The sequence below is a fragment of the Cyrtonyx montezumae genome, unplaced genomic scaffold (assembly GCF_038088225.1).
Source record: "Cyrtonyx montezumae isolate F1298 unplaced genomic scaffold, pur_monq_1.0 scaffold_0, whole genome shotgun sequence".
NCBI lineage: Eukaryota > Metazoa > Chordata > Aves > Galliformes > Odontophoridae > Cyrtonyx > Cyrtonyx montezumae.
The window spans coordinates 5519577-5543568 of record NW_027071824.1 but is presented as its reverse complement, the minus strand read 5'-3'; the positions used below and the strand labels follow the sequence as shown (position 1 = coordinate 5543568).

Sequence of the window (23992 nt, the reverse complement as noted above, 5' to 3'; positions counted from 1 at the left end):
CCTGGCGACCCGTCCACGCCTTCCCGCGCGCCGTAGCGCAGCCGGAAGTTTCCTTCTGTGTGGCCCGCGGAGCTGTGAGGATGCTGAGGGCTTGGAGGGCCGCGCCGGGGCTCCGGCTTCGCGCCCGCTTCGGGGCCGCTTGCGGCCGGCCGCGCTCGGCCGCCTCGGAGGCCAACAGCCGGCAGCCGGCGGAGGACAGCCAGCAGGACTCGCAGTACCGGGATACAGTGCTGCTGCCGCACAGCCGCTTCGCCGCACAGCTGCCGGGCCGGCTGCAGCCCGACGCCGAGCTGGAGACGCAGCAGGTAGGCGCGGGGCCGTGCCGCAACGTGGGCAGCGCCTCCACCCTGACCGCGCTTTGTTTTGATTTGTTTTTAAAGTGGTCAGCCACCCAGGCTTTGGGAAGCGCGTCGAGGGGTGACGGTTTGGGTGTTTTCCTCTTGTCTCCGCAGAAGAGTGGTTTCTTGGAGCTGTATTCGTGGCAAAGGCAAAGGAAAGCCAAGCAGGAGTTCTGTCTTCATGATGGACCGCCGTATGCCAATGGAGATCCTCATGTTGGCCATGCTTTAAATAAAGTAAGTACCTACTCCTTTGTGCTGTTGGGGGGTATTTATTCAGAGAGTGATAGGGCCCTGGCACAGCTGCTCAGAGACCTGTGGTGCCCCATCCCTGGATGCACTGCAGGCCAGGTTGGATGCAGCTCTGGGCAGCCTGTGCTGGGGTACAGCCCCGCCCACAGCTGAGGGTGGGGCTGGGTGGGCTTTAGGGTCTTCCAGCCCAAAGCATTGTATGATCCGGTGCTGCTTTTCTGTTTTCAATTGTAGAATGCTTCCTGTAACATTCTGGGTACTCTCCATTACCATTTATTATTAATAACTCTTCCAAATGTTTGGCTAATTTTAGTATTCAGGGCTTTTGATTTTCACTTCATGAGCAAAAGCAAGTGACACAGTGACAGAGATGCTGTAAGACACCAACATAGTATGAAAACTGTACCATGACATAAGCAGCATATGCAGTATACAGTACCTGTGTGCTCTGTGTTCATTTGAAGCTGTTTCTGTAAAACAAGAAAGTATGATTAGAGAAAATCCATTCCCAAACAATTAACTGTGAGTTGCATTTTGTCACATGCATGAGTGTTTATTTGTATTTGTCAACTTCTAACATGAACATGCACACAGTTACTGTAGTGCATGGTTGAGCTGTGCCGTGGAGTTCTTTTTTCTTCCTTAGGATATTTTGCAATTTTGTTGCATTGCAATTGTTCTTTATCTCAGTACCCTCAGTGTAACCACTGACAAAACATTAGTGCCTTTTAAAATAAGCATTTCAGTTTCAAATAATGATGCTAAATGGGTTTGGATGTGTCTAGATTCCAACTTGAGAACGACAGTCTTACAAATGCTACAGAATGGGAAAAATTAAAATGTTTTCCCCACAATTTCTTAAGGTTCTATTGCAAAAACTTACCCTTATGAAAGCCACTTGTTTTGGTAAGTGATCAATATCAAGAAGAAATTGTCTGCACTAGGCAAACACTGCAGATCCTGCTAAATGTTTGAGGGCAAGTAGGATTTGTTCACTTAAAGTCCTGCAAGTTTACAGACTGACCTTTCATTTCTCTAGAATGGGATTTCTTTTGATGGGAAATCTTTGAAGTTCTGCCAAATTAGCTGGAGGTGCTAAGTGATGAGCAAGAAAAGTCAGAAACGTGTAGTCTTCAATGTAAATTAATTATGTCACCTTTTGTTAGTTTTTAATAGGAGGCTCTTAAGTCATAATGTCCCTACTCCACATGGGGGAGCTGCAGTGCTAACCTTCTGTCCTTTCAGATTTTGAAAGACATCACTAATCGTTTCCACATGATGAGAGGCTATAAAGTGCATTATGTGCCAGGATGGGATTGTCATGGATTGCCAATTGAGTTGAAGGCATTGTCAGAAGTCAAAGGAGCTGAGAAACTGTCACCAGTAGAAATTAGACAAAAAGGTAAAGTACTCTTTGCAATATGTTGAAAAGTTGGCTTAAGTAATTCTACTTATTACTCACCATATTTCAAATGTTACGTTTTCTATATAGCTTTTGTACTTCATTGTAAGCTGTTAATATCAGGTGTTGCTGCCATTTTCTAGGATCACTGTATGTATTTGCTAAGCAGTCTGAGTACAATATGGTATTAGGAGGAGAATGACTCGATTCAGGATGAATTTGTTGCTGTACTGGACGCGCATCACATTGACCAAGAGTTGAGAAATAAAAACAGGACAGAGGGTTTAGATTTCTGCTTTACTTAACCGTATCTTTTTACCTCTTGCAGTTACTTTATATAACTACTTCTATGAAATGTATATATATTTAGCTTGACTAATTATATAATACATGTCAGTAGTTAGTGTATAATTTCAACACGTTCAGCTCAGGCTCTTCTTAAATATGTTAACGATGTATTTTAAATGTTTTTATATTGGTCTTAATGGATTAAAGCACATAGTTAATGGAACTATTCCCTTCAGCCAGAGAATTTGCAGAAAGAGCCATTGAGAAACAGAAAGCTTCCTTCATTCGCTGGGGCATCATGGCAGATTGGGCTAACTGCTACCATACGTTTGATCCGAAGTATGAAGCTAACCAGCTGAGAATTTTCCACAAAATGTATGATAAGGTGCGCTGGCTTTCTCCTGAAGTATGTATGTTTTGATTTGTTACGTGAGCTTTGATTCTCTTAACATTTGTTTCCCTTTCCTCTTTAGGGTTTCATTTATCAGGACTATAAACCTGTGTTTTGGTCTCCTTCAGCAAAGTAAGAATCAACGTTTTGCCCTCTAAGTTTTAGCAAGGCTATCAGTAGCTTTTCATACTTAAGCATATTTGTTGTGTTTGTTACCTACCCAGAACAGCCTTGGCTGAAGCAGAGCTTGAGTACAATGAGCAGCATGTCAGTCGTTCTGTGTACGTGAAATTTCCCCTGCTGAAGTCACCACCTAAGCTGGCCTCTGTGATAGGTATGACTTCTGTGCAGATATTAAGACTGATAGCTTTTATTTCTATCATAATTTCTAAGTTAAGTGCTTCCAATTTACATCTGTAGATGGATCATCCCCTACGAGTGTGTTGGTCTGGACCACGCAACCTTGGACCGTGCCGGCGAATCAAGCAGTTTGCTACATGCCAGATTCAGAGTATGTGTGTTTCACTTTGATCTCATCATTCTTACCAATACTTATCAGCAAAGTTAAAACATTTACAGCAACATTTACATTCTGAAGGCATCTTTTTTTTAAGCGACGGAATTGTAAACCTCGTTCCCTATCTCAATTAATATATTAATTTCTGTTTTCATTTTTAGTTAATTCTTCTTTCTGATGCTATGCTATCTTGAAATTCCTTTGGGATTTAAAAGTGAATTGGATATGTGCATCTTAAAAGCCTTTTTTGCTGTATTTTAGACATGATTCTTGTGTTTTAGCTTTACGATGTTTGTAATTATTTTAGTATCATAAATCTATATTTACATTGTAGATATTCAGTTGTGAAGTGTGTGACTACTGGTGAACACTTCATTCTAGCTGCAGATAGAGTTGAATCTACAGCTGCTGTTTTGGACACACAGTTTGAGGTTGTATCAACGTGTAAAGGTAGATTTTAATATTGTTTATATTAAGATGCTTAGAAATCTTATGAGTAATTGAAAACTGCTTTCATTTTGATGGCTTTTTTATGTTATGTGAATGTGCTTTATTATAATAATATAATACAATGAATAGTCTGTCAGCCTAGTACTGGTGTACTGAAGCTGAAATTCTCAGTCATGAATTTCAAAGTACTTCTTAAAATCTGGGTTCACACATGAAAAATTTAAACATGGAATGGAAGTCTGTTTAGGATCAAAATCTTAGTTATACTCATTGCAGTTCATCTGTCTTTCAGCCCTTGCTGGTGAGAACAGGGAGCTGGTTACAGGTGTGCTTACTGACTGCCCAATTGCTAAATAATGTGAAAACTACTGGGAAAAAAAAACCCTAGTGCAGCATAACTGCTGGTGCTATCAGCAAAGGTTGTCATTTAATACACTTCAGTTCTCACTGTTGTGCTTTGTTGTCTCATTGTCTTAAGCCTTCATCACCATGAGGATGATTTGGGTACCCTAGATTATGGTTTGTACTGAGAAACTAAAGCAGTTAAGTTTGCATCCCAACATAGTCCATAGTAATATTTTGTTATAGGCAGACTTCAGATTCAGTGTTTTGAATTCTTTACTGTGTCGTGGATTTTGGTCATTTGCCTGTATTTGTGATTCAGGTAAACGTGCGTATCTGAAGGAGGTGAGAAATCTATCTCAGTGACTTCTTTTTACATTATTCTGGTGTTTTTCCATCCCTTTTTTTTTTTTCAGAGAAAAAAAAATCTTATCAGTTTCTCCACTTAATAATCTGCTTTTACCTAATGACAAAATTAGCTGGAGGTGTATTCCTCACAGGTTCTACTTTCTTGAATTGTATGATTTTCAGATAGCATACAATAGGAGTACTGAACCTTCTTGACAAGAAATACATCTGTTCTTTTTATTTGCTGGTAATATAGCAGCTGTTTGTATTTGTTAGCTTCTGTATTTGTGTGCTGTCTGAGGGCAATTCCTGAATATATTCCCTGTAAGAAGAAAATGGTCTAAGAACAAAGCGATTTTGTAGCCTGGAGGATGATCTAAGCTCTGATTCTGGATTTTCAGCTAGGCTTTACCACTAAGATTTTGTGTGTTTTCTTTTCTTTAGTTTAAACTTTAAATTGTCACTAGCTTCGTTTATTCTGGACTCCATTTGCGTATACTGTAGAGAACTAAAATGAATTTTTCATGGCAATATTAGTATTTAGAGGTAGAGTTCAGAAGAGATCTCAAATTCAAGTTTGCTAGCCTAATCTGAGGTCTGTTTGTAGAACAGTGAGATAGCTGTCCCTAAGAAGTGGGAATGTGAAGAGTATCTCTAAGTGGAATATCACTGCCTCTGGAATACCATCTAAGGTGGAAGAAAAGCTATTATTTCAAAGAAAAAACTGTGCAAAATAAAAAAATACAGAGAATTTGAAAGCATTTGTGTGGGAACCAACAAATAATGTTAAGTAGCAGGACATATGCAAAGTATCATGTGCATACAATCATTTGTGCCATTTCTGCTCTTTGATAAGAAGCTGGATCTATGAATTGTTTCTTTGCTTTCTCCATTTTTACTGTTGTTTATTCTCCCTACACTAGGTGTAGATTTAGCCGATGGCTCTTGTGCTCATCCCACGATTCCTGGCAGAGTGTCTCCTCTATTACCTGCAAATCATGTGACAATGACAAAAGGAACAGGATTAGTTCACACAGCCCCAGCTCATGGTATGGAAGACTACAGCGTAGCTTCTCACCATCAGCTACCCACGGTACTTATTTCATCTTTTACTCTTGATTTTCTGTAACTGTTGGTTAACTGTTAATTTGCTAAGTCATTCAGACACTAACCAATGACTTGATGGAAGGTGGTTGTGGTATTTTTGCAAACATCACGGGGCTTGTTTCTTCTCATATGTCAAATTAACTTGGCTGAAGGTAAGCTACTAACTACTTGCAGTTTGTTAAACCTGAAGCATCTAACGTGATTTGCTTCTCATTAGAAAAGTAGCTACTCAGCAGGGTACTTAACTCACTTTTGAATACCAAAAAAAGTAATTAATAGCCATTTAGTGATTTACTGACATGATCTGTGTTTCTATTTTTTAGGAATGCCTTGTGGATGAAAGTGGGTATTTTACTGAAGCTGCAGGTCCTGAACTGAAAAACAAGAGTGTGCTTGAAGAGGGAAACGAAGCTGGTAAGTATCTGATGTTTAGCCTTTAAACTATTTCTGTTACTTCCATGCGTCTATATCTTGAGGGTTTGTATAAACTCAAGATGTTTTGAATATGGATGAGATGCAAGCACTTCTTATGTGTTCATCGTGGAAAGGAATTAATTGAGGTTAACACAAGTGTTGCTGTCAAACCTGATTTTCATCTTGCCTCATTTTTTTCTTAGTTATTAGGATGCTTCAAGCAGCAGGGAATTTGTTAAAAGAGGAGAAATATGTGCATAGCTACCCATATGACTGGAGGACCAAAAAACCAATGATTATTCGTGCCAGCAAGCAATGGTTTGTAAACACAGCAGATGTAAAGGCTGCAGCACAGGTATCTTACGTTGCTTTTCTGTGGGACATTTAAAAGTGACTGGTAATACTTGGAATTGGGAAATGGTCTTGGTACAGGTCACTGCAGACCTGTACAGACAGAACACATTTGATGAATATTATAGAAGCGATTAATGTTGTCATTTTATTTTTGTAGGTATTGATACAATTCGGGATACAAATAATGACTGATAAGTTTGTTCACTGTTTTCACAGGAGAGCTCTAAGTTTCTTAAAGAGATACCGATTTTTTTTCCCCTAAAATGTTTTTAAAACTGTTTCTTCTGGTCTAACCTTGAAACACAATATTTTTATCACTAGTAAAGTTAGCTTTGCTATTACAGTAGTCTTGCAAGGTCATATGCCTTCATGTGATCATCTGTTCATTTTGCCGTAGTCCTGTTTTAAATCACTTTAAAACTTTTGTTTTACATGCAGTGCTCTTTGAAATTCTGTACATCTGCATAGAAAACTCCAAGCAGTGCTTTAGGCTGCCTTGGGTAGCAGTGATTTTGCTCTAATCAGGGCATGAGTTGTTTATTCCATATTCATCCTTATCTAGCAAGAACTAAAATAAGACAGTTATTCAGTGGGGTGGGGAGTGAGGTGTAACTCATGCTGTGTAGTACAGGTACTGTGTATCAAGATGTAGTTGCAAAGCAGAGATGCTAAAGCTATTTCTAACTCACACAGGGTATGTCTGCTAGAGAATCAGGACTGGAAAAAGCCAATATTAGTTGCTGTAGGACGTGGCTCGGAGGTGTCCTGGTAGCAGCCTTTCAGCGTCTAAACGGGAGCTGCAGGAAAGGAAGCAGACTCTTTAGCAGGGTCTGTTGTGATAGAACAAGGGGAAATGATTTCAAGCTTAAAAATGGTAGATTTAGGTTAGATGTAAGGAAAAATTCTTTTACAGTCAGGGTGGTGAGGCACTGGAACATATTGCCCAGAGATGTGGTTGATGTCCTGTCCCTGGAGACTTTCAGGGTGAGGCTGGATGGGGCTGTGAGCAGCCTGATGGAGCTGTGGATGTCCCTGTTCCTTGCAGGGAAGATTGAATGACCTTTAAAGGTCCCTTCCAGCTCTAAGGATTCTGTGATTCTGTTAGACTGTATGTATTTAGACTGTTTGTTAGTGAAGAACAGTGTGTGTCTGAATGCTGAATCTTGTCCATCAATTTATTGTCTACTTTATAGGAAGTGCTAAAAAAGGTGAAAATTATTCCTGCATCTGCAATGAGCAGAATGCTGGAAATGCTGGACAGAAGGACGTTCTGGTGTATATCACGGCAGAGATGTTGGGGTGTTCCTATTCCTGTTTTTTATCAGAAGGACACAGGAGAAAGCCTGATAAACAGGTATTCATCTAACTATATACTGAGAAATGAAGGAATGAGCTCTGTTCTACTGCAATTATACAGTACTATGAAACTTAGATAAGTAGTATCATATAGAACTTCTTATAACTATTTCAGTATAAACATTTATTCTTACTTGCAGTCATTTATACACACACCCAATGTAGCCATAAATTAAACAGTCAAAAACTCATTACTGAAGGTGACTTTTATGTAAGTAGCAGGTATCAATTTACTTAGATACTTGTCTGAAGAATCTCCTTGATGGTAATTGCCACTTCCATCCTCCCATCTTCAAGTTAAGTGGGCAGGCAGTAGTCACCAACTTCTATATTTAAGCAAGGAATAAAATGCAAGTTGTGACAAGAATAGATCCTAGCTGTCATCTTAGCACTGTGAATTGAATTAACAGTGATATTTTGACAAAATAACTATTTGAAATTCACTACCAGTGAGAAATCTGAAGAAGAATAACCAAATCAGTTAGAGAATGAATAACTACACTTAGTTTCAAATCAAATAGAGTTGTTTTGAAGAATCAGCTTCAATAATGGGAGTGAGTGAATTTTGGCTGTGTAATTTGGTTGGTCCAGAGCTTCAAATGCCTTTTTCTGCCATTTTTTGTTAATAGTATCCAGTTATTGCAAACACTGAATTTCAGGAATTCCAGACAGCGTAATGCAGAGGAAATCCAGCTGTGCTTTTAAAAAAAGGAAACCTTGGTCAAATCCAGTCCTTTTTCTCTCTTAAGAATTAATAGGTTTCTGTTTTTTACTCCTTTGTGCAGCAGAGGGGTATTGAGCTGGGAGCATCCTCTAAGAGGTCGTTTCATAAAAATAATATTATAGAGTTCCATATTCATTGTTTATTTCTGTAATTGTTTTCTGCCTTGTTATATGCCAGTAGAACTCCATTTTATGCATTTTAACTTCAGAAATGTTTGTGTAAATTCAGTATGGACAATAAGATGACACATCTGGAGACTTAACTTTAATTGTATTGCAGAACTTTCTTTATTTTGGTGATGAGTAAATGTTCTAGAAATTGTCCAGCTTGTTTTCCAGAAGCTAGTCAGAACATGTAAATGTAATGAGTAGCAAGAGTTGGGGTGTAGGCAGTAGGGAATGGACTTTAAGCAGTTAGTCCTTAGCTTTACCTGGTGTGACTGGGTGTGTTAGTGCACAGATAAGTACTTTGTCTCTCACAGAGGGCAATAACTCCGAGAAATGAGTACAATAACTGTAGTCATTTATAGTACTTGGGTAATGCTGAGGCACATCAGGAAATGTGGAGGCTTTGTGGAATGTGAAATCGTTTTACCTGCAGAAATTGTTAGTATATTTTAAAAGAACTAATTTTTGGTATGAACGTTCCCTATTTCTGAGGAATGCTTACTGTAGTCTGTTTGCACAGTAGGCTTGAGTCTGTTCCTTGAGCTTGCTAAAAGTCATTACAGACACACTTTTACAACAAACTAAAGAGCATAGCGAAATAGATAAGAGTTCAGCAGCTGGCAATCAGACATGAAGGGCACTGTGAGGGAATTGTTCCTTCAGCAGTTGGAGGAGCTGACCCAGTATGACAGTCCCATCCGGTACATAAAGCGTTTGAAAGGAGGGGGGTAAGGGAATTCTTTTGGGATACAAGAAAGTTATCCTGAAAACCAGTAAAATACATGTCTTCTGGAAGTGCTTGAGCTGTGTGAGTTGGTTTCAGGAGTTGTATGTGTGCCCACGAGGGCATTCTGGCATGACAGGCTTTGCCACTGATTAATGGCTGTCCCCATTGTGTGGGTGTTGGCCCGGCAGTCACACATGTCGGTGAATGAGTGGAAGGATACAACAGCATGCTCAGTGAGCGTTGTTCCAGGGGGGAAAAAGAGACTTATCCAGTGTGTTTGCAAAATTAGATTTATTTAATTCCACTGACAGCTTCTGATGCTCCTTTCTACTCAGTTCTCCTTAAACGTTCTACAGTAGAGGTGAAGTTTTCAAAGCCAAATGTGAAACGAGCATTAAAGATTTAAAGCAGACTTTTAGCAGCCAGAGTAGGAGAAGTGCACAGAATATTGGCCTATAGAAATGACAGGCACATTTTGAAAGCAGTCTGTCAATTCATAGGTCATTTTCCTGGACACCAGTTCTTACTGCAGTAAATACGTAAGCCTGAACATTTCACTGCATATGCATTGTCATCTTGAAAACAGGCTGCTGACTTATTTATACCTCATGAGAAGTTTCATACATAGATCGTGCAAATAATTCAATATCATTTATACAACAATAAGTAACTTACATTTCAAAACACAAGCTGTTTTCCTATCTTGATTGCTGGATAAATGTACTTCCAGTAGCAGCTGATCCGGAGTCTTTGAGCCACTATCAAAAGTAACAGCATCTCCACTGGAAGTCAGTGTAGTCCACATGGAGTTGCTGTTACATATGAGAGCACCAGTGGTCTGTCTTGAATGATCCTGTCTGTGCATTATCAACTGTAAGAAAATAAATAATAATAAAAATAAGATTTAGGGGAAAAAAATCCCTAAAACAAACTGCTGGGGGTCCCTCTGTGAGTCAGACCACATGCATTTGTCACATGCAAGTCTTCAGGATATTCCTCTTTTAAGATACAACTGCTGGTCTCTAACAGCCGCAGTTTTTTGTGACCACAAAGTTATTCTTTGGAACTTGAAAGCTGAAAGCTAGAATGTAATCTTCTACGCATCAGGTTTGATTCCACATCTCCCTGTGAGCCTTCTTATTTGCTGCTGTGGCCCCACATAGCCCTTAAGTAGATTTGAATTTGTGATAATGTTGTCTGAGATTATAAATGTAATGGTCTGCTGAAGGCTAAATTCTTTTTGTAGAGTACACCTCATCATGTTACAATCCAGAAATTAAATAATAACAAAAACCTATGGGAGAAAACATTTTAATTATTGTAATTTCTACTAAGAACTAGGAGAATATAGAAATACAAGCATGATTTTTCTGCACAAGTGGAGAACTAAGCAGAATAAACACCCAAAGAAACAGTTTCTCCACTTCTAAAATATAATCTCTTTCTTGAGGAAAATTATCTGATTCTAGGAAATTGTGTAACTTGAGGAAGGGGAGAGAAAGAGATCCAAAAGCAAAACCAGAGTTTTGTATTTCCAGACCAGGAAATAAATGTGAGCTACAGACTTTATTTTTTGTCTTGTGAATTAGCTTCACATACACACGCACGCACACACAACAAACAAACAAAAAAAACCCCATTTTGGGTATAGTTCTGCTGTGCATTCTAATTTGCTTTTTAAAACATTGAATGTCTCATCACCTGCGAGCAATAGCAGCTTACCTCAATACTTACTGCTGAAGTATCGAGATTGAAGTTAGAAGGAAGATAACTTGTCTTCTTTACTGCAGTTGAAAAGAGGTCGGGAGATCATCAGGAACTGTATTCTTCTCCTCCTGTCTATATCTTAATGCTGCCTAATTTCTGTTAACACATTAAATAAGTGTTCAGCATAATCAATATCAGCCTTCAGAGTGATTGGCTGCTGTCGGGGTAGCGTGAATTGCCGTAGGAGTTTCAGCGTTAAAAACGTAGCGAATGACACGTAGTGCAAGTTCTTCCAGATACCGTGTATGAATACAGGGCAAAGTTTTACAGTGGTGTTTATTGCTAACTCTGGGAATTACCATGCTCACGCTGAAGCTCACAGATTATAAAGTGATGAGTAGTTATTTGAGGAAGGTGGTTTTATCTTGGACCCTACACAGAAGTACTTTGCAATAATCTTCCTCCTTATACTACTGATAACTTAAATATGCTCATTTTTCTCTCATCTGGTAACAGCTAATCGTAGGGATCCTAGGAAAAGATTAGAGTGACAGGGTGGGTTGGTTTTTTTCTTTTTCAGAGTTTTCTTTGAAAATGTAGGGGGGAAAAGGTTTTGTGAAATTGCATCCTCAAAGTCTTAACTCTGTCGCCTTTGAAATACTTGATTGGATGACTGTTAATGTTTATGTATTTTTCTGTAGGAAAACTATATAATAGAAAAAAAAATTGCACTGCCACAATGTTTATGTCTTGATTTGAAACTGTGCTAGAACTCTGAATAGGTTGCTCAATAGCAAGTTGACCTGGCAGTTATGGACTCCTTATTCACTGTAAGGGGTGCCTAAAACAAGTCCGACCTTCTCATACTTGTCTGAGAACTTTCATATACAGCATAATTGTATCTGTTTGTTCATTAAAATGCCTTTTAAATAATTTCACAAAATAACACTGTAAGCTCTTACGCTGCGTAGCGATACACAAGAAGAAAGCTTAGTTCATGTTGTGTCTTGTAGAAATGGTGTTTCTACAATGTTAGATAACTGCTGTGTGGTGTGGGCAACCACACTTACAGTGAGTGAAAGCACTCATTTTGGTTCCACAAGGGAGATGGATAGAGTGCTAGTGGTTCAGGCTGTAGCTCCTTTACTTAAAGCTTAGAATTGGTGAGACGTTTGTCTGGCAAACTGACTCCTGCTGTCACTGAACTGCCTTTCTCCTGAATTTGTACATTTAGCCCAGAGGAGACGAGGCATGTGGGATGCTTGCTGGCTAGCTTCCAGGCAGTCTACCAGAGCTGGAGTTGTTTGCATTTGTCTTTGAGAGGTAACACTTCACAACTGGAAGTACGGACAAATAAGCCTCTATGCAAACATTTCTGAAAGGAAAAGATACCTGTCAGTAATGGAGCTCCTAAACGTTGTTTTACCAAGATAAATAGCAGGTGCATTACAAAGTTATAAACTGTGTCCCGGGATCCTTAGAGTGGAAGGTGAATGGCATCTAGTCAGGACTGAAGGGCAAGAGTGACAGTGGTCTGCCATTTTTGAAGTGTTACTGGTTAGCATTTTTCTCTCCATAAATCATCCTCTGTTGTTCTATGTGGATTTGCTTAGAGGAGACCTTGGGAGGTCTGGCAGTGCAATTTTATCCACACAGTCAACAGTCAAATTGTGTTTTCTACCTTGTGGTGTTACTATGTAATAATTTGTTTTACAGCTGCTTGGAGAACTTAGATTTTCATGCTTAAACTTTGTGAGAGCCGAGTCAATGCTGTAGGGATACAGCTCAGCTTAACAGCAGTACAGAGAAGATGTGTCAGTGTCCAAATAGAAGACTAAGTGCTGACTCTAAGGAAGTTAGGTCTTTAACTTTCTGTATTTTCAAGACAGTTGTGCCAGATGATTATTTCACTTGTTTCCTTCGTGGATAACAGTTCAATGTGTCATTTTGAATGTGTCTTTTTCCTTACTAACCCAGTGAAACAATCACAGATGTCATCAAAATAGTGGAGCAGCAAGGAACAGATGCGTGGTGGACCCTTCCTGTTGAGCAGCTATTATCAAAAGGGGCTGTAGCAAAGGTAATCACTGACTTAAACGCAGCAAGTGCATGAGATGGTTCAGTGGTGAGAAGTAATGAAAAGTATAAATTCTCAAGGTCCTTTTCAGTCTTCTGCTTCTGTGAGAACGTATCTTGTGAAAGGAATATTCAGAAAGTGATACCTGAATAAGGCAAAACTCAGATTTGTGCTGTTAATTTGTGGCCAAGAACTCCATCCTCCTCTTTTTAGATGGAGAGGAAGCCAACATTCTATTTAACTAAATTATCAGCCCAGATTATATATAAAGTCTTTGCCATTAAAATAAATCTGAATTTGTACTTAGTCCTTCCTGTCTTTTTATTGTTCCCTCTACAGTTGTGTTAGAAAGCTGACAGAAACTGTAGTGCTACTCTGCCATCACAGTTTCTTTGGTAATTTTTTCCTTTGTCTGTTTGGGTTTTTCATCAGTAATTACATATCTGAATTATTTTGTGTTTTGTTTGTGGAGTTTGGTAGTGTAACCTGTGCAAAACTGGTCCAGAAACCAAATGCACTTTATTTCTGGCTTTGAAAAGCATCAGTGATACGGAGTGCTCGATTTGCATTTCTTAATAATGTTTTTCTTTTTCCAACAGGCTGGTGGTCGTGACGTTTTGGATTATGTCAAGGGGCAGGATGTCCTAGACATCTGGTTCGATAGTGGAACATCCTGGGCTCATGTTTTGGAAGGTACACAATTCATGTGTTGATCTTTCTTTTATAGTATTTGGAGAACAAAATGTAAGTGTTCTGCATGATGCTCTTGGTATAAGCAAAACTGAGTCAGGTTATGCAAACAGCAAACTGGTTGTGACCTCAACTGCTTTTGCTCGTAAAGAGGAGGGCTCAGTGTTGGCAAGCTCATATTCTCTATAGTTGAAGCTGTGATTGATTTTTGGAATACATTATTCAGTCTGATCCTGCCATGTGTCATACATCATATCTCCTCATCAGAGCATGTTTGTTCTTGGTATAGAGGTTTCATGGCACAGATAGCCAAGGTATTTTGCTGCTAATTGGTAACCGTTGAATTATTTTTCAGTGAATACATTTCAGTTTGTGCTGGGGAATTGTATTTGAAACAGAACAAAATTACGATCAATTGCTGAATCAAAGAAAGTTTAACAATGTGGGTTACAATAGCACTTCATTCCTGGTTACTTTCAGCTACTAAAGCAATGTATTGCTGCTTAAAATATTTTATTTGCTATACGTTGTCTGTAGTTCCATCTGTCAGTACTTGCCCCCCAGCAGGTCTGCTGGAAGTGAAAAAATACAGAAAAAAATATAGAAAAGTAGATGATTTTGTGTTCAATTCAGACTACGTAGTGTGTATTCAGCTATCCACCTGTGTAAAACACATTGTTTGCCTGGAAGATAGTCCAAAGTCAGGAGTCCTTTCTGGAGGAGGAGTCTTGTCCCATGCACCGAGTTTGGACTTTGAGCCCTCAGTACACAATTATGTGATAACAATCTTGTTGAATTATAAAACACGTTAGTACCAGAGGTTTTATTTCATAGCAACGTGGTCAGGCAACAGTACCATCAGCAAACATTCACTTTATAGAGGACCTTTACATACGTTAAAGTTCATTCACTTTAGAAAAGTTTCTGGCTCAGTTTGATTTTCAGAAGTGTTGAGAAGTAGTGGTATTTTATGTGCAATTACATCCACGCGTTCTCTGAGGGCTTAACGCTTCAGGATGCAAAAACTCTCTAATCCTGTGTAAAGAAAGGATGTGATTTAATTTTCCCTTTATGAAGTTTGCTCTTTGGAAGAGAATTTGTTGAATTAGTAGCTTTGTCCTGTATTTCTCAGTGTGCTCCAGCTTTTAAAACCTTATGCAGACCTTCTTCCTATGGAAGTAAAAGTAATTGGCAAGGCTTACAAACACAATAACTAGGCTGGTTCCTTTTCCCAAACACTTCTTTGGGGAAAAGAGATGTAATCCAGGGGGAAATCCAGAATTGCTTAGAAGAACTTCCTGCAGCTTGAAGTCATGAAAGGACACTGGCACATGGGAGTTGGCATGCTACCTGCAAAGTGCTACCTGTTCATTCTGTGGTAGGAGATGAGTGATAACAGAGGTTATTGCTCACCTTGTGAGGACGGTAATGCAGAGCAGTGGTTCTGCTAAAGGGCTGCAGCACGTGAGTTATTTGAGGACAACTGGAGGATGTAGTAGATGGGTAAAACCGTGTGACTCATGTTGCTAATTGTGGCTTTCCACTGTGAGCTGAAGTTACTGAAAACTGTAAATTGATGGTGATCAGCAGGAGTTAACAGCTTTACAGATTTCCCTGCCAAGGCAAAACAAAAACCACGCTGTTGTCCCAAAAACAAGTATCTCTATCACCTCTGTGACTTGGGGAACTTGAGTCTGAGTTTACTTAGGATCAGATGCGCTATGTGTGTGAGTAAAACACTCATCTAATGAGATGGAGCTGTGTGGGCCCCAGAACCAAAGTAGGTGTTACTGTGCCATTGTGCATTGGCACTGCGACAGTAAAGTGCGACTCACGCATTGAGAGCAGAGATTTTGTTACTGTATTCACAAGACCAATGCTGTACAGGTAGCACTGGATCGTGTGCCGATCCCGTGTGAAACAGCTTGCACTGTTCAGAGCAGATCCTCATGTGTAATGTGCTCTCAAACCCCGTTCTGCTGTTAAGGTTTCCTGAGGATGCTTTTTGCTTCTGTGTTTGCATAGCTCTGTTTTCACTGAGCAGTTCAGTGTTGTGTGCCCTCATCCCACGTTTCTGTCTCCTCAAGTGCTGAAAGAAACCTTCTGATAGCATTCATTTCAGTAGCTGGCTCTGGAGCATCCTTTTGGGGGAACTCTCTTCTTAAAATTGTGCAATAAATCTCATTTTCCACGTGGGCAGAGTGTACTACAAACCCAAAGTTCCTGTTTTTCAAAGCATTCTGTATGGGAATGCACACAGAGCTCTGTTGGTGTGTGGCCTGCTCTTGGTTAAAGTCACACCTCTTTTCACCCGCAGTTTCACACTGCAGTGATGGTAATTCTCAGCATAACCCATTCCCTATCTTATTGGCTAATATTTAACGGAATGAATGTGATTATTTTACGACCTACCTATCTGTGTGCTTAAACTTTTGTGCTGACTGAGAGACTTGAATTTATCTTAGCTGATTCATTCCTGGCATTAAAATACAATACGTTTAATCCAAAAGTCAAAGTCTGTAAGATCAAAGATATGGAATCTTGAAATCCAAACCTGGAGGATCATAAATTGTCGTTCTTCTTAATGACCTATGTACTACAATTGGATGTAAAATGAGTAACTGAAGGCTCTGCTGCCTCACTGAATGCATTCTTCAATTGAGAAAGAAATGTTCATGGTGCTAATTAATTTAGGTATAACCACCGTAACTTTAATGAACCTGAGGTGGGGGAGCTGCCTGTGCACTTTAAAGCCAGGCTTTGTGTGTTCAAATCCAGCATTCATTTGTATGTTACAGAGATGAGACATTCAGGCCCCCTTCAAACTCACGTTAGCCAGCGTGCCACGCGTTTGTGTTCCTGTCAGAAAAGAGCAACAGCAGTGTGCCATCAGTTGTGTGTTCACCCTTCTCTCACCTAAGCTTTAGCTTGTCATTTCCATGAGAAGCTCACTTCTCTAGAAGCAGCGTGCAGTGAGCTGGTTGTAAAACAAATGTGTCGCTGCTGCTGTTGGAAATAGATTTTCCACTTTCCTTTGTAACCAAGCCTTGTCCTCACAACACTTTTTGCCATCTGTTAAGACAAAGACCGATCCCTACGTCTGCTTTCAAAACCCAAACTCTTTGCAGATCTTTTGGAAGGAATAGACAAATGTGTTAAAAACCATGCCATGCACCCACACGTTCTCCCTGCGCTGGCTGTGACTGCGTGGCCTTGACCTTTGTAATGTTGAACTTCCTTTTATTGCAGGATGGATCTCAAGATCGAAACTTCCATTAGGTTAAGCAAATAAATCCAGGCTGTCAGCAGCAGAAAGAGGCTTTGTCTCAGGGGTCCTAGGAAGAGGACGAGAGGAACTGAAAGTTTAAAACTGAGCAGAGCTCATTAGCTGCAGTTGTTGTACTCCAGTATTTTATAGAGAGTAACGTTTCCACTCGGCCTTCACATGAATGAGCTAACAACCATGCTCCTCCAGAATCCTCTCTCACACGTGTTCTCACGTTGTCTTAACGCTTGCCTGGAAATTTTAACCTTCCAGGAAGGCCAGTGACCAGAAATGTACATTCTGTCACTGGTGAATGTCACATAGAGAGCTTCCTGGTCTGCGAAAATCCCTGGTGAATTACACAGGCTAGGCAGTCACACTACATCCGTGACTTGGATCCCGAGGAATTCCCAGCTGATGGAATGTCAGGTTGCAGCATAGATTTTGTATTAATCAATTCCAGAGTTTGAGATGTTTTCTTGGGTCCTTCAGGTATGATTAGGAACATCTGGAAAGTAATTTGAGGTCTTCTCATTAAGTGCTCTGAGTGTGATAGCTTCTGCTTCCATCATTTATTATTTTGTCAAGCGAAAAGCACACTTATTTGTTAAGCTCTGGAGTTCAGCAACTCCTGGATTTTAACAGATTTTGCAATACCTTTGCAAAATTGTATCACTTGGATAATGTTGTACCTCAAGGTGGTTATTAGGAAATGTTTCTTCTCACAATACTATGATTGTATGATTCTGTGTTCAAGTAACCGTGCACCACTCATAGAAGTAACTACTGCATTTGAAGGGCAAAATAAGTATTAGTAATGACTTGCAGAGATTTTCTGTTAAGTGTTAGTTGCTCAAAGGTACAAGCTGATATTTAAAACAAACTAACATACTCACAAACCTTCTATTTTTATAGGTACAGAGCAAAGAGCAGATGTATACCTTGAGGGAAAAGACCAACTGGGAGGTTGGTTTCAATCTTCTCTATTAACTAGCCTGGCAACAAGGAAAAAAGCACCATATAAGTAAGTGCATGGATTGCAAACACATTACCTTTATGTGCTCCTTTATTAAATACTAGGCTTTTGATGGTGTGGACATTCACATATAAAGAAGAGAAATGAAACCATAACATTACCAGATACAGGTCTTTTATTTTTTTCTGTAAATCTTTTCTCCAGGACTCTGGTAGTTCATGGATTTACTCTTGGTGAGAAAGGGGAAAAGATGTCCAAATCCATTGGCAATGTGGTTGACCCTGATGTGGTAATCAACGGAGGTGAAGTAAGTCAAACTCTTGGAGTTCCCTGGGATGGCCTGTTAGAAGTTTTCACTGCCAGACTCTGCAGCTGGCTTGCAGTATGGTTTTCTCTACACAGCTGTCATGAAGCAGAACTCTAGAAAGCTTTTCCAGAGACTGTGGCTACTTTGCAGTTCCATTTGGCTGGATAAAAACCTCGAGTTATTTTGTATCAGCTGTAGTGCCTTAAAAAAGGCCTTCTCAGCTATGAGAAAATACGTTTTGAGGCAGATGTAGAATGATTCCTTTTTAATTTAAGAACAATCACTGTGCACAGAACGATGGGGAGGTGGGATTTAAGTTTTTAATCTAAATTTTGTTGTGCATAGCAGAATGGGGATCAAAACAGTGTTTGCAGCCCAGAAGCCTTCTGGTCTCAACGGGGCAACTTGGTGATTTGGGGAACTGCATTTCTTTTGGGGTTCAGGGAGGGCTGCACTGAGGTGATGCTGAGAATTTATTCCCTCTCCTGCTCTTTCTTGAGGCTATTAAGCAGGTTTTACTCTTCTCTGGACAAAAGAATTGGTCCTTACAAAGGCTTATTTATCTGGTTCAATGAAACAGCATAGTTTGCATTCTTTCTAGAGGGAGACATTTCAGGAGCTGAAAACAGCATGAAGATACATGTATCTTCAGATGTTTTAGATACATAACATTGACACTGACATTTTAATGTTAAGAGTTCAAAGGATTCAAGGCTGTAAGGGCAATTTATCTTAACTTACCTTAGTTCTAGTGTCATCCATACACAGTTCTCAGTCGTGGCTTAGCAGTTAGCCTTGCCAAGGGAGGGGTGAAGGCCTCCAAATGCAATGGCTTCTGTGTGCAGTTACAGACAAGTGCACAGCATTGTCAGTGTGGAATTGCAGGGCACCCCTACCCGTTTTCCTCTCTATCTCTACTCAGGATCACACCAAGGACCCCCCGTACGGTGCTGACGTTCTCCGCTGGTGGGTGGCTGAATCCAACGTTTTTACTGAGGTGCTGATTGGCCCTGTGGTGCTCAATGCTGCCAGAGATGACATCAACAAGGTAACAGCCAACTGTGCTGATATTCCTTGTTCTAAGGGGAGGTTTGGGTGTTGGATAGGTGGAATTTGTGGCAAAGGTTTTCAGCTGGAGCTTTATGAGCTCACATAGGTGGGCGCTGCTGTGCCCCTCATGCATGTGGATCAAACAGTAAACATGTGAAGGATAAGCACGTGCTTTTTGCAGCAACCTTAGGTAACCCCCTTGTTGAAAAAGCAACCAGTTTTAATTAATTTGCTGTAGGACATGTTCATTTTGTGTTTCATTTAAAGTGCAGACCATCCACGTTTAACTTGGCTGCTTTGTTCCTAGCTTCGGAATACACTACGCTTCATGCTGGGAAACATGGCTGGCTTCAATCCAGAAACAGATGCCATCCCTCCTTCAGAGATGTACATAGTAGACCAATACATGCTGCATTTATTGCAAAGCTACGGCAGCAAGGTATGAGGAGATTCTGTTTAGATGAATATACGTTTGTGTAACAGTTTAGTTTGGTCACAGCTTCTAGAGGAACGTGCTTTAAGTGTGCGAGCAAAGCGAGCACCAGGATACAAATAACAATCACTGAGGCTATTCTTTGGAGACAATATGTGCTTCTTTTAGCACATTTCCACTTGTAAGGGGAAGGCCTTGGTTTTAACATTCGCATCGTGTTGTTGACATTGACCTGCTTTTGCCATGCCCGCTCCCTCCTCCCCAAGGCCTCAAGTTAGAAACCTTCAGAAATAGGAGCTGAAGGAACGAATCCAGCATTACTCAGAAAGCTCCTGGATGACAGCATTTAGTAATGTATGCCATTTAGAGTCGTTCTGCTCAAAGTACTGACATAATTTCTGAGATTCTCCCTGACTTCACACTTAAAACGTGGACTAAAATTATTTCTGTCCTGATTAGTTAGCTCAATTAACACCTTTCCCCTCAACAACCTTTTGAGAAAGAGATCCTCCCAGACTCTGCTTTCCACAGTCCACGTTTCAGATTCCCCACAGTGGTCATCGTACGCTGTGATGAAAACCAGTGTCTCTCTGCTCCCTCTCCCAGGTTACAGAAGCATACAAAGAATATGATTACAGCAAAGTTGTTCGATTATTGCAAGCGTTCTGTTCCAGAAACTTGTCGAGCTTTTACTTCAGCATCATCAAAGACAGGTAAGTTCATTACTGCTGCCTTTAAGTCATCAAGGAGGGGGGAAGAAAAAACAGAATCCCTTTGAGGTGAAGGTAGTAACGTCACGCAGATGTTGAGTGAATACAGTTCTGGGTCGTGCTGCCGTGCACTCAGGCATGCAAGGAGAGCTTAGTTGATGTTAGCTGAATCTTTCTGTGATCAGTGTGCTGCTCTGTTCTGTCCGCTAGGGGCACTGAATCATTTTGAAAGGTAACAGAGCACCGTGCATGTTGAAACTATGTTTTAAGAAGAGATTTTTGTAGGGGTATTTCTTGTGTAGAAGTGTGTAAGTCTGTGACATTTGGGAGTTTATAGGGAAGGGGTGTTAGCACTTAGCTGGGCAGCCTGTTGTCTTTTACTGATCTAAGAAACTGATGAAGAATCCTAATAAGGATGTGACTTGGAGTATTGATTTCATCTGCTAGCTCTGTAAGTTTGGAAGGTCCCTGTCACAAGGGAAGGAGGCAGGGACTCTGACAAAGGGCTAACAGAGATACAGGCTCACCTCCCCAAGAAAAGATTCTTTTCTATACAGTGAACTCAATGAACATGTAACCTACAGAGCTTTCCTACCTCTGAAAAGATGTGGCTGAGCACACAACACCCTTGTGTACCCTTATCACTGTACTTGTAAGTCAGGAATTAGGAAAAAACGTTCCTTAGACACACTAGGTCAGAATTCTGTCCTTTAAAGCCTCACAGTACTACATTCCATGTAAAATCTGACTCTTGACTAGTAACAGAAATACGAAGATAATACTTAGTGCTTTCATCTCTGCCTTGCAGGCTCTACTGTGAAGAAGAAAAGGATCCTAAGCGTCGTTCCTGCCAAACAGTGCTAGCAGAGGCATTAGATGTAGTAGTTCGGTCCTTCGCACCAATTCTTCCTCACTTGGCAGAGGAGGTTTTCCAGCACCTCCCCTACAAGCAAGGTAAAGCACATGCCATTTCTAAGGGCTTCTTTTAACGTGCTGTGGAACTGCAGAGTTGAAAGGAATACAAATGCACAGATAAGCCATTTTTTTTGTTATTTTCATTCATTTAAACACTCAAAAGACACTAAAATTTCTTTTGTCTGCTTTGCTCTCAAGACTCAGAGGGTGTGTTTCGTACTGGCTGGATTAATGCAAGCTCAGGGTGGAAGAAACCTGGGATTGAGGAAGCAATAGAAGGTGCATGTGCAATGAGAGACTCTTTCCTTGGGTCCATCTCTGGCAAGAATGCTTTGGAGTATGAAGTCATCATTGTAATTGAGCCTGGACTGCTATTTGAATTAATGGAGGTAAAAGATGCAACTAAAAATTAGAGCTGTCTTTTGCAAACGTGCTTCTGCTTCAGTACGCGGTGCTGTGCTCCCCACAAAACAGTGCACAGAATCACAGTGTAGCTGAGGTTGGGACTGCTGGACATGATGCAGCCCAATGGCGTGGCTCAAGCAGGGTCAGTCTGAGCAGGTTGCCTAGGCCCCGTCCAGCTGGGTTTTGAACACTTCCAAGGGTGGAGACTGCAGAGCCTCTCTAGAAAACGTGTTCCAGTGTCAAGAAGTGTTTCCTTGGGCTGAATTCTTCCAGTATCTATTGTGTGTTGCCTCTCGTCTTGTCACTGGGCTCCACAGCCAGGCTCCATCTTCATTCCACCTTCCTGTCAGATATCTGCATACCTTTGTAAGACCCTCAAGCCTTATCTTCTCCAGGATGAACATCCCAGCTCTCTCAGCCTTATTTCACATGAATTACTCCAGTCCCTTCATCAGCTTTACAGCCCTTTGTCCCTAACTGCACACCTCTGTTTCACTCACTGTGTAGCTCAGAATTGGCCCAGCACTGCAGCTGTCCTCCCAGCGCTGAGCAGAGGATGGACCACCTCCCTGGGCCTGCTGCTAGTACAGGTTGTTGTTGGTCTTCCCTTGTATAAGAGCACAGTGCTGGCTCACAGCCTGTGTGTCTGCCACCCTCCTTACCAACCAGTGCACTGGTGCCTGGGTTTTTTCCTTGCCAGGGGCAACACGGCCTTCCCCTGTATTGAACTTGAAGATGTTTGTGCCAGCCCATTTCTCTACCCTGCTGACAGATGGATGGTCCTCCCGAAAGCCACTGGAGTGCCAGCCCTGCCTCTGGGCTTTCTATTATCCATCTGCAAACTTGATGAGGGTTATTAATGACTATGTTAAGCAGGTGCACCACTAGGGACTCACCTCCCTGAAAAACACGTCTGCTCGTGCCCCTGGTAGTCATCGTCTTAAGTCTGCTTTCTTACTTTGAGGCTCACAGGACCTTGGAAACATCTGAATGGAGAACCCTGGACACTGTCATGCGTGTAAGCAGTTTGGAGGTTTGCTTCCTGGCCACAGCAAGGAAATTACTCTTGTTACAAACATTCCACACTGAGTTGGAACCACAGTCATTAAGAATGATGTTTACTTTAAGGAATGGAGCATCTTAGAACTTGCAGTGGTTGACCTCAGCTTTGCTGCTGGATTTCAGCATACATGCTGTACATAGAAATACTTCAGCAGATGTGTATGTAAGCAAACTTGTGCTCTCTTCCTGACACGGCTACGACAGCTCTTGCAGTCACGTCGCAATTCTGTTTTTCATATTTTTGCTTTAACCTTTGGCAGGAGCATGCCGAGGAACAAACCCAGGTCTGAAAATTAACTCTCTTCCACAGGCACTGCAGGCTGAAGAATCTTCAAGAGTGTCACAGCTGAATGAAATAATGATGGCTTCTCAAACAACTCTGGTGAATGAGATACCTAAAGAGACACCTGCAGATGCAAACATCGTCAAAGGGAACTTTCTGATTAACTTAGAAGGTAAGAAAACCAGGCCAGGTACGCCTCTGCTCATCTATGACTGTACTGTAAGCTATTTGGTCCTTTTTGTCCCCTCCATCCCCAGGATTGAATGTGCTAGCTACACCTGCACGTAGATGACCTCAGTGCTTTCTTTAACAGGTGGAGATATTCGTGAGGAGTCTTCGTATAAAGTCATAGCCCTCCCCACTGCCAAAGCAAAGTGCCCTCGCTGCAGGAGGTACACCTCAGATTCCTCGAGCACTCCTTGCCCCCGCTGCCTCAAAGTCATTGCTGGAAAGGGAAGCACCTGAGGATCAAGTGCCCACGTGCAGGCTGCTCCACCGTACTGCGTAACTGAAGCATGGAAATGCAGTGGTGGAGCAGCAGGCCTTGGAAACCTGGCCCCTCAGAAGCACTGCTGCTGACACCCCCCAGCCAGAGCACAATTTACCTGCTTTGGTTGGAAATATATGTATATATTTAACTGTGTATATGAATTTTCTGCTTAATAAAAATGATGATTAAAAAAACCCTGATTTGTTTTAGTAACCCATCTTCTCTAACTATAGGTGTATCAAGTGTAACTGCACTGTATGGTGTACTGCTCACTTCACAGAGGCAGGAGGTAGGTCTGCAGAACCCCACAGAAACAGTCCTTCACACTGGAGCATCTCCTCTTCCAAACAAAACCAAAAGCAGTGGGCACCACTGCTCCCTAAGAAGGGAAAAACGCAATGAAACCTCAAATTTTATTTAATCAATTTACACAAACCCACAGCAA

General features: G+C 41.0%; 1 protein-coding gene across 1 annotated transcript; it reads left to right on the top strand.

Moving 5' to 3' along the window:
• Positions 1-67: 67 nt before the first annotated feature.
• Positions 68-23647, top strand: IARS2 (isoleucyl-tRNA synthetase 2, mitochondrial). The gene is made up of 23 exons (XM_065741140.1): positions 68-305; positions 453-575; positions 1836-1992; positions 2517-2665; positions 2754-2803; positions 2896-3005; positions 3092-3182; positions 3523-3638; positions 5252-5421; positions 5759-5849; positions 6053-6204; positions 7397-7557; positions 12862-12964; positions 13561-13654; positions 17832-17940; positions 18097-18199; positions 19122-19247; positions 19557-19688; positions 20289-20395; positions 21201-21346; positions 21506-21696; positions 23085-23229; positions 23371-23647. Exons 1-23 carry the CDS (start codon positions 81-83, stop codon positions 23520-23522), a joined length of 3003 nt encoding a protein of 1000 aa, XP_065597212.1. The 5' UTR covers positions 68-80; the 3' UTR covers positions 23523-23647.
• Positions 23648-23992: the final 345 nt, after the last annotated feature.

Coding starts and splice junctions, on each gene's coding strand:
- IARS2 (XM_065741140.1), top strand. CDS start 81: ATGCTGAGGGCTTGGAGGGCCGCGCCGGGGCTCCGGCTTCGCGCCCGC. Junction 2,804..2,895: donor TTTTGGTCTCCTTCAGCAAA/GTAAGAATCAAC, acceptor TTACCTACCCAG/AACAGCCTTGGCTGAAGCAG. Junction 17,941..18,096: donor AGGAAAAAAGCACCATATAA/GTAAGTGCATGG, acceptor TCTTTTCTCCAG/GACTCTGGTAGTTCATGGAT.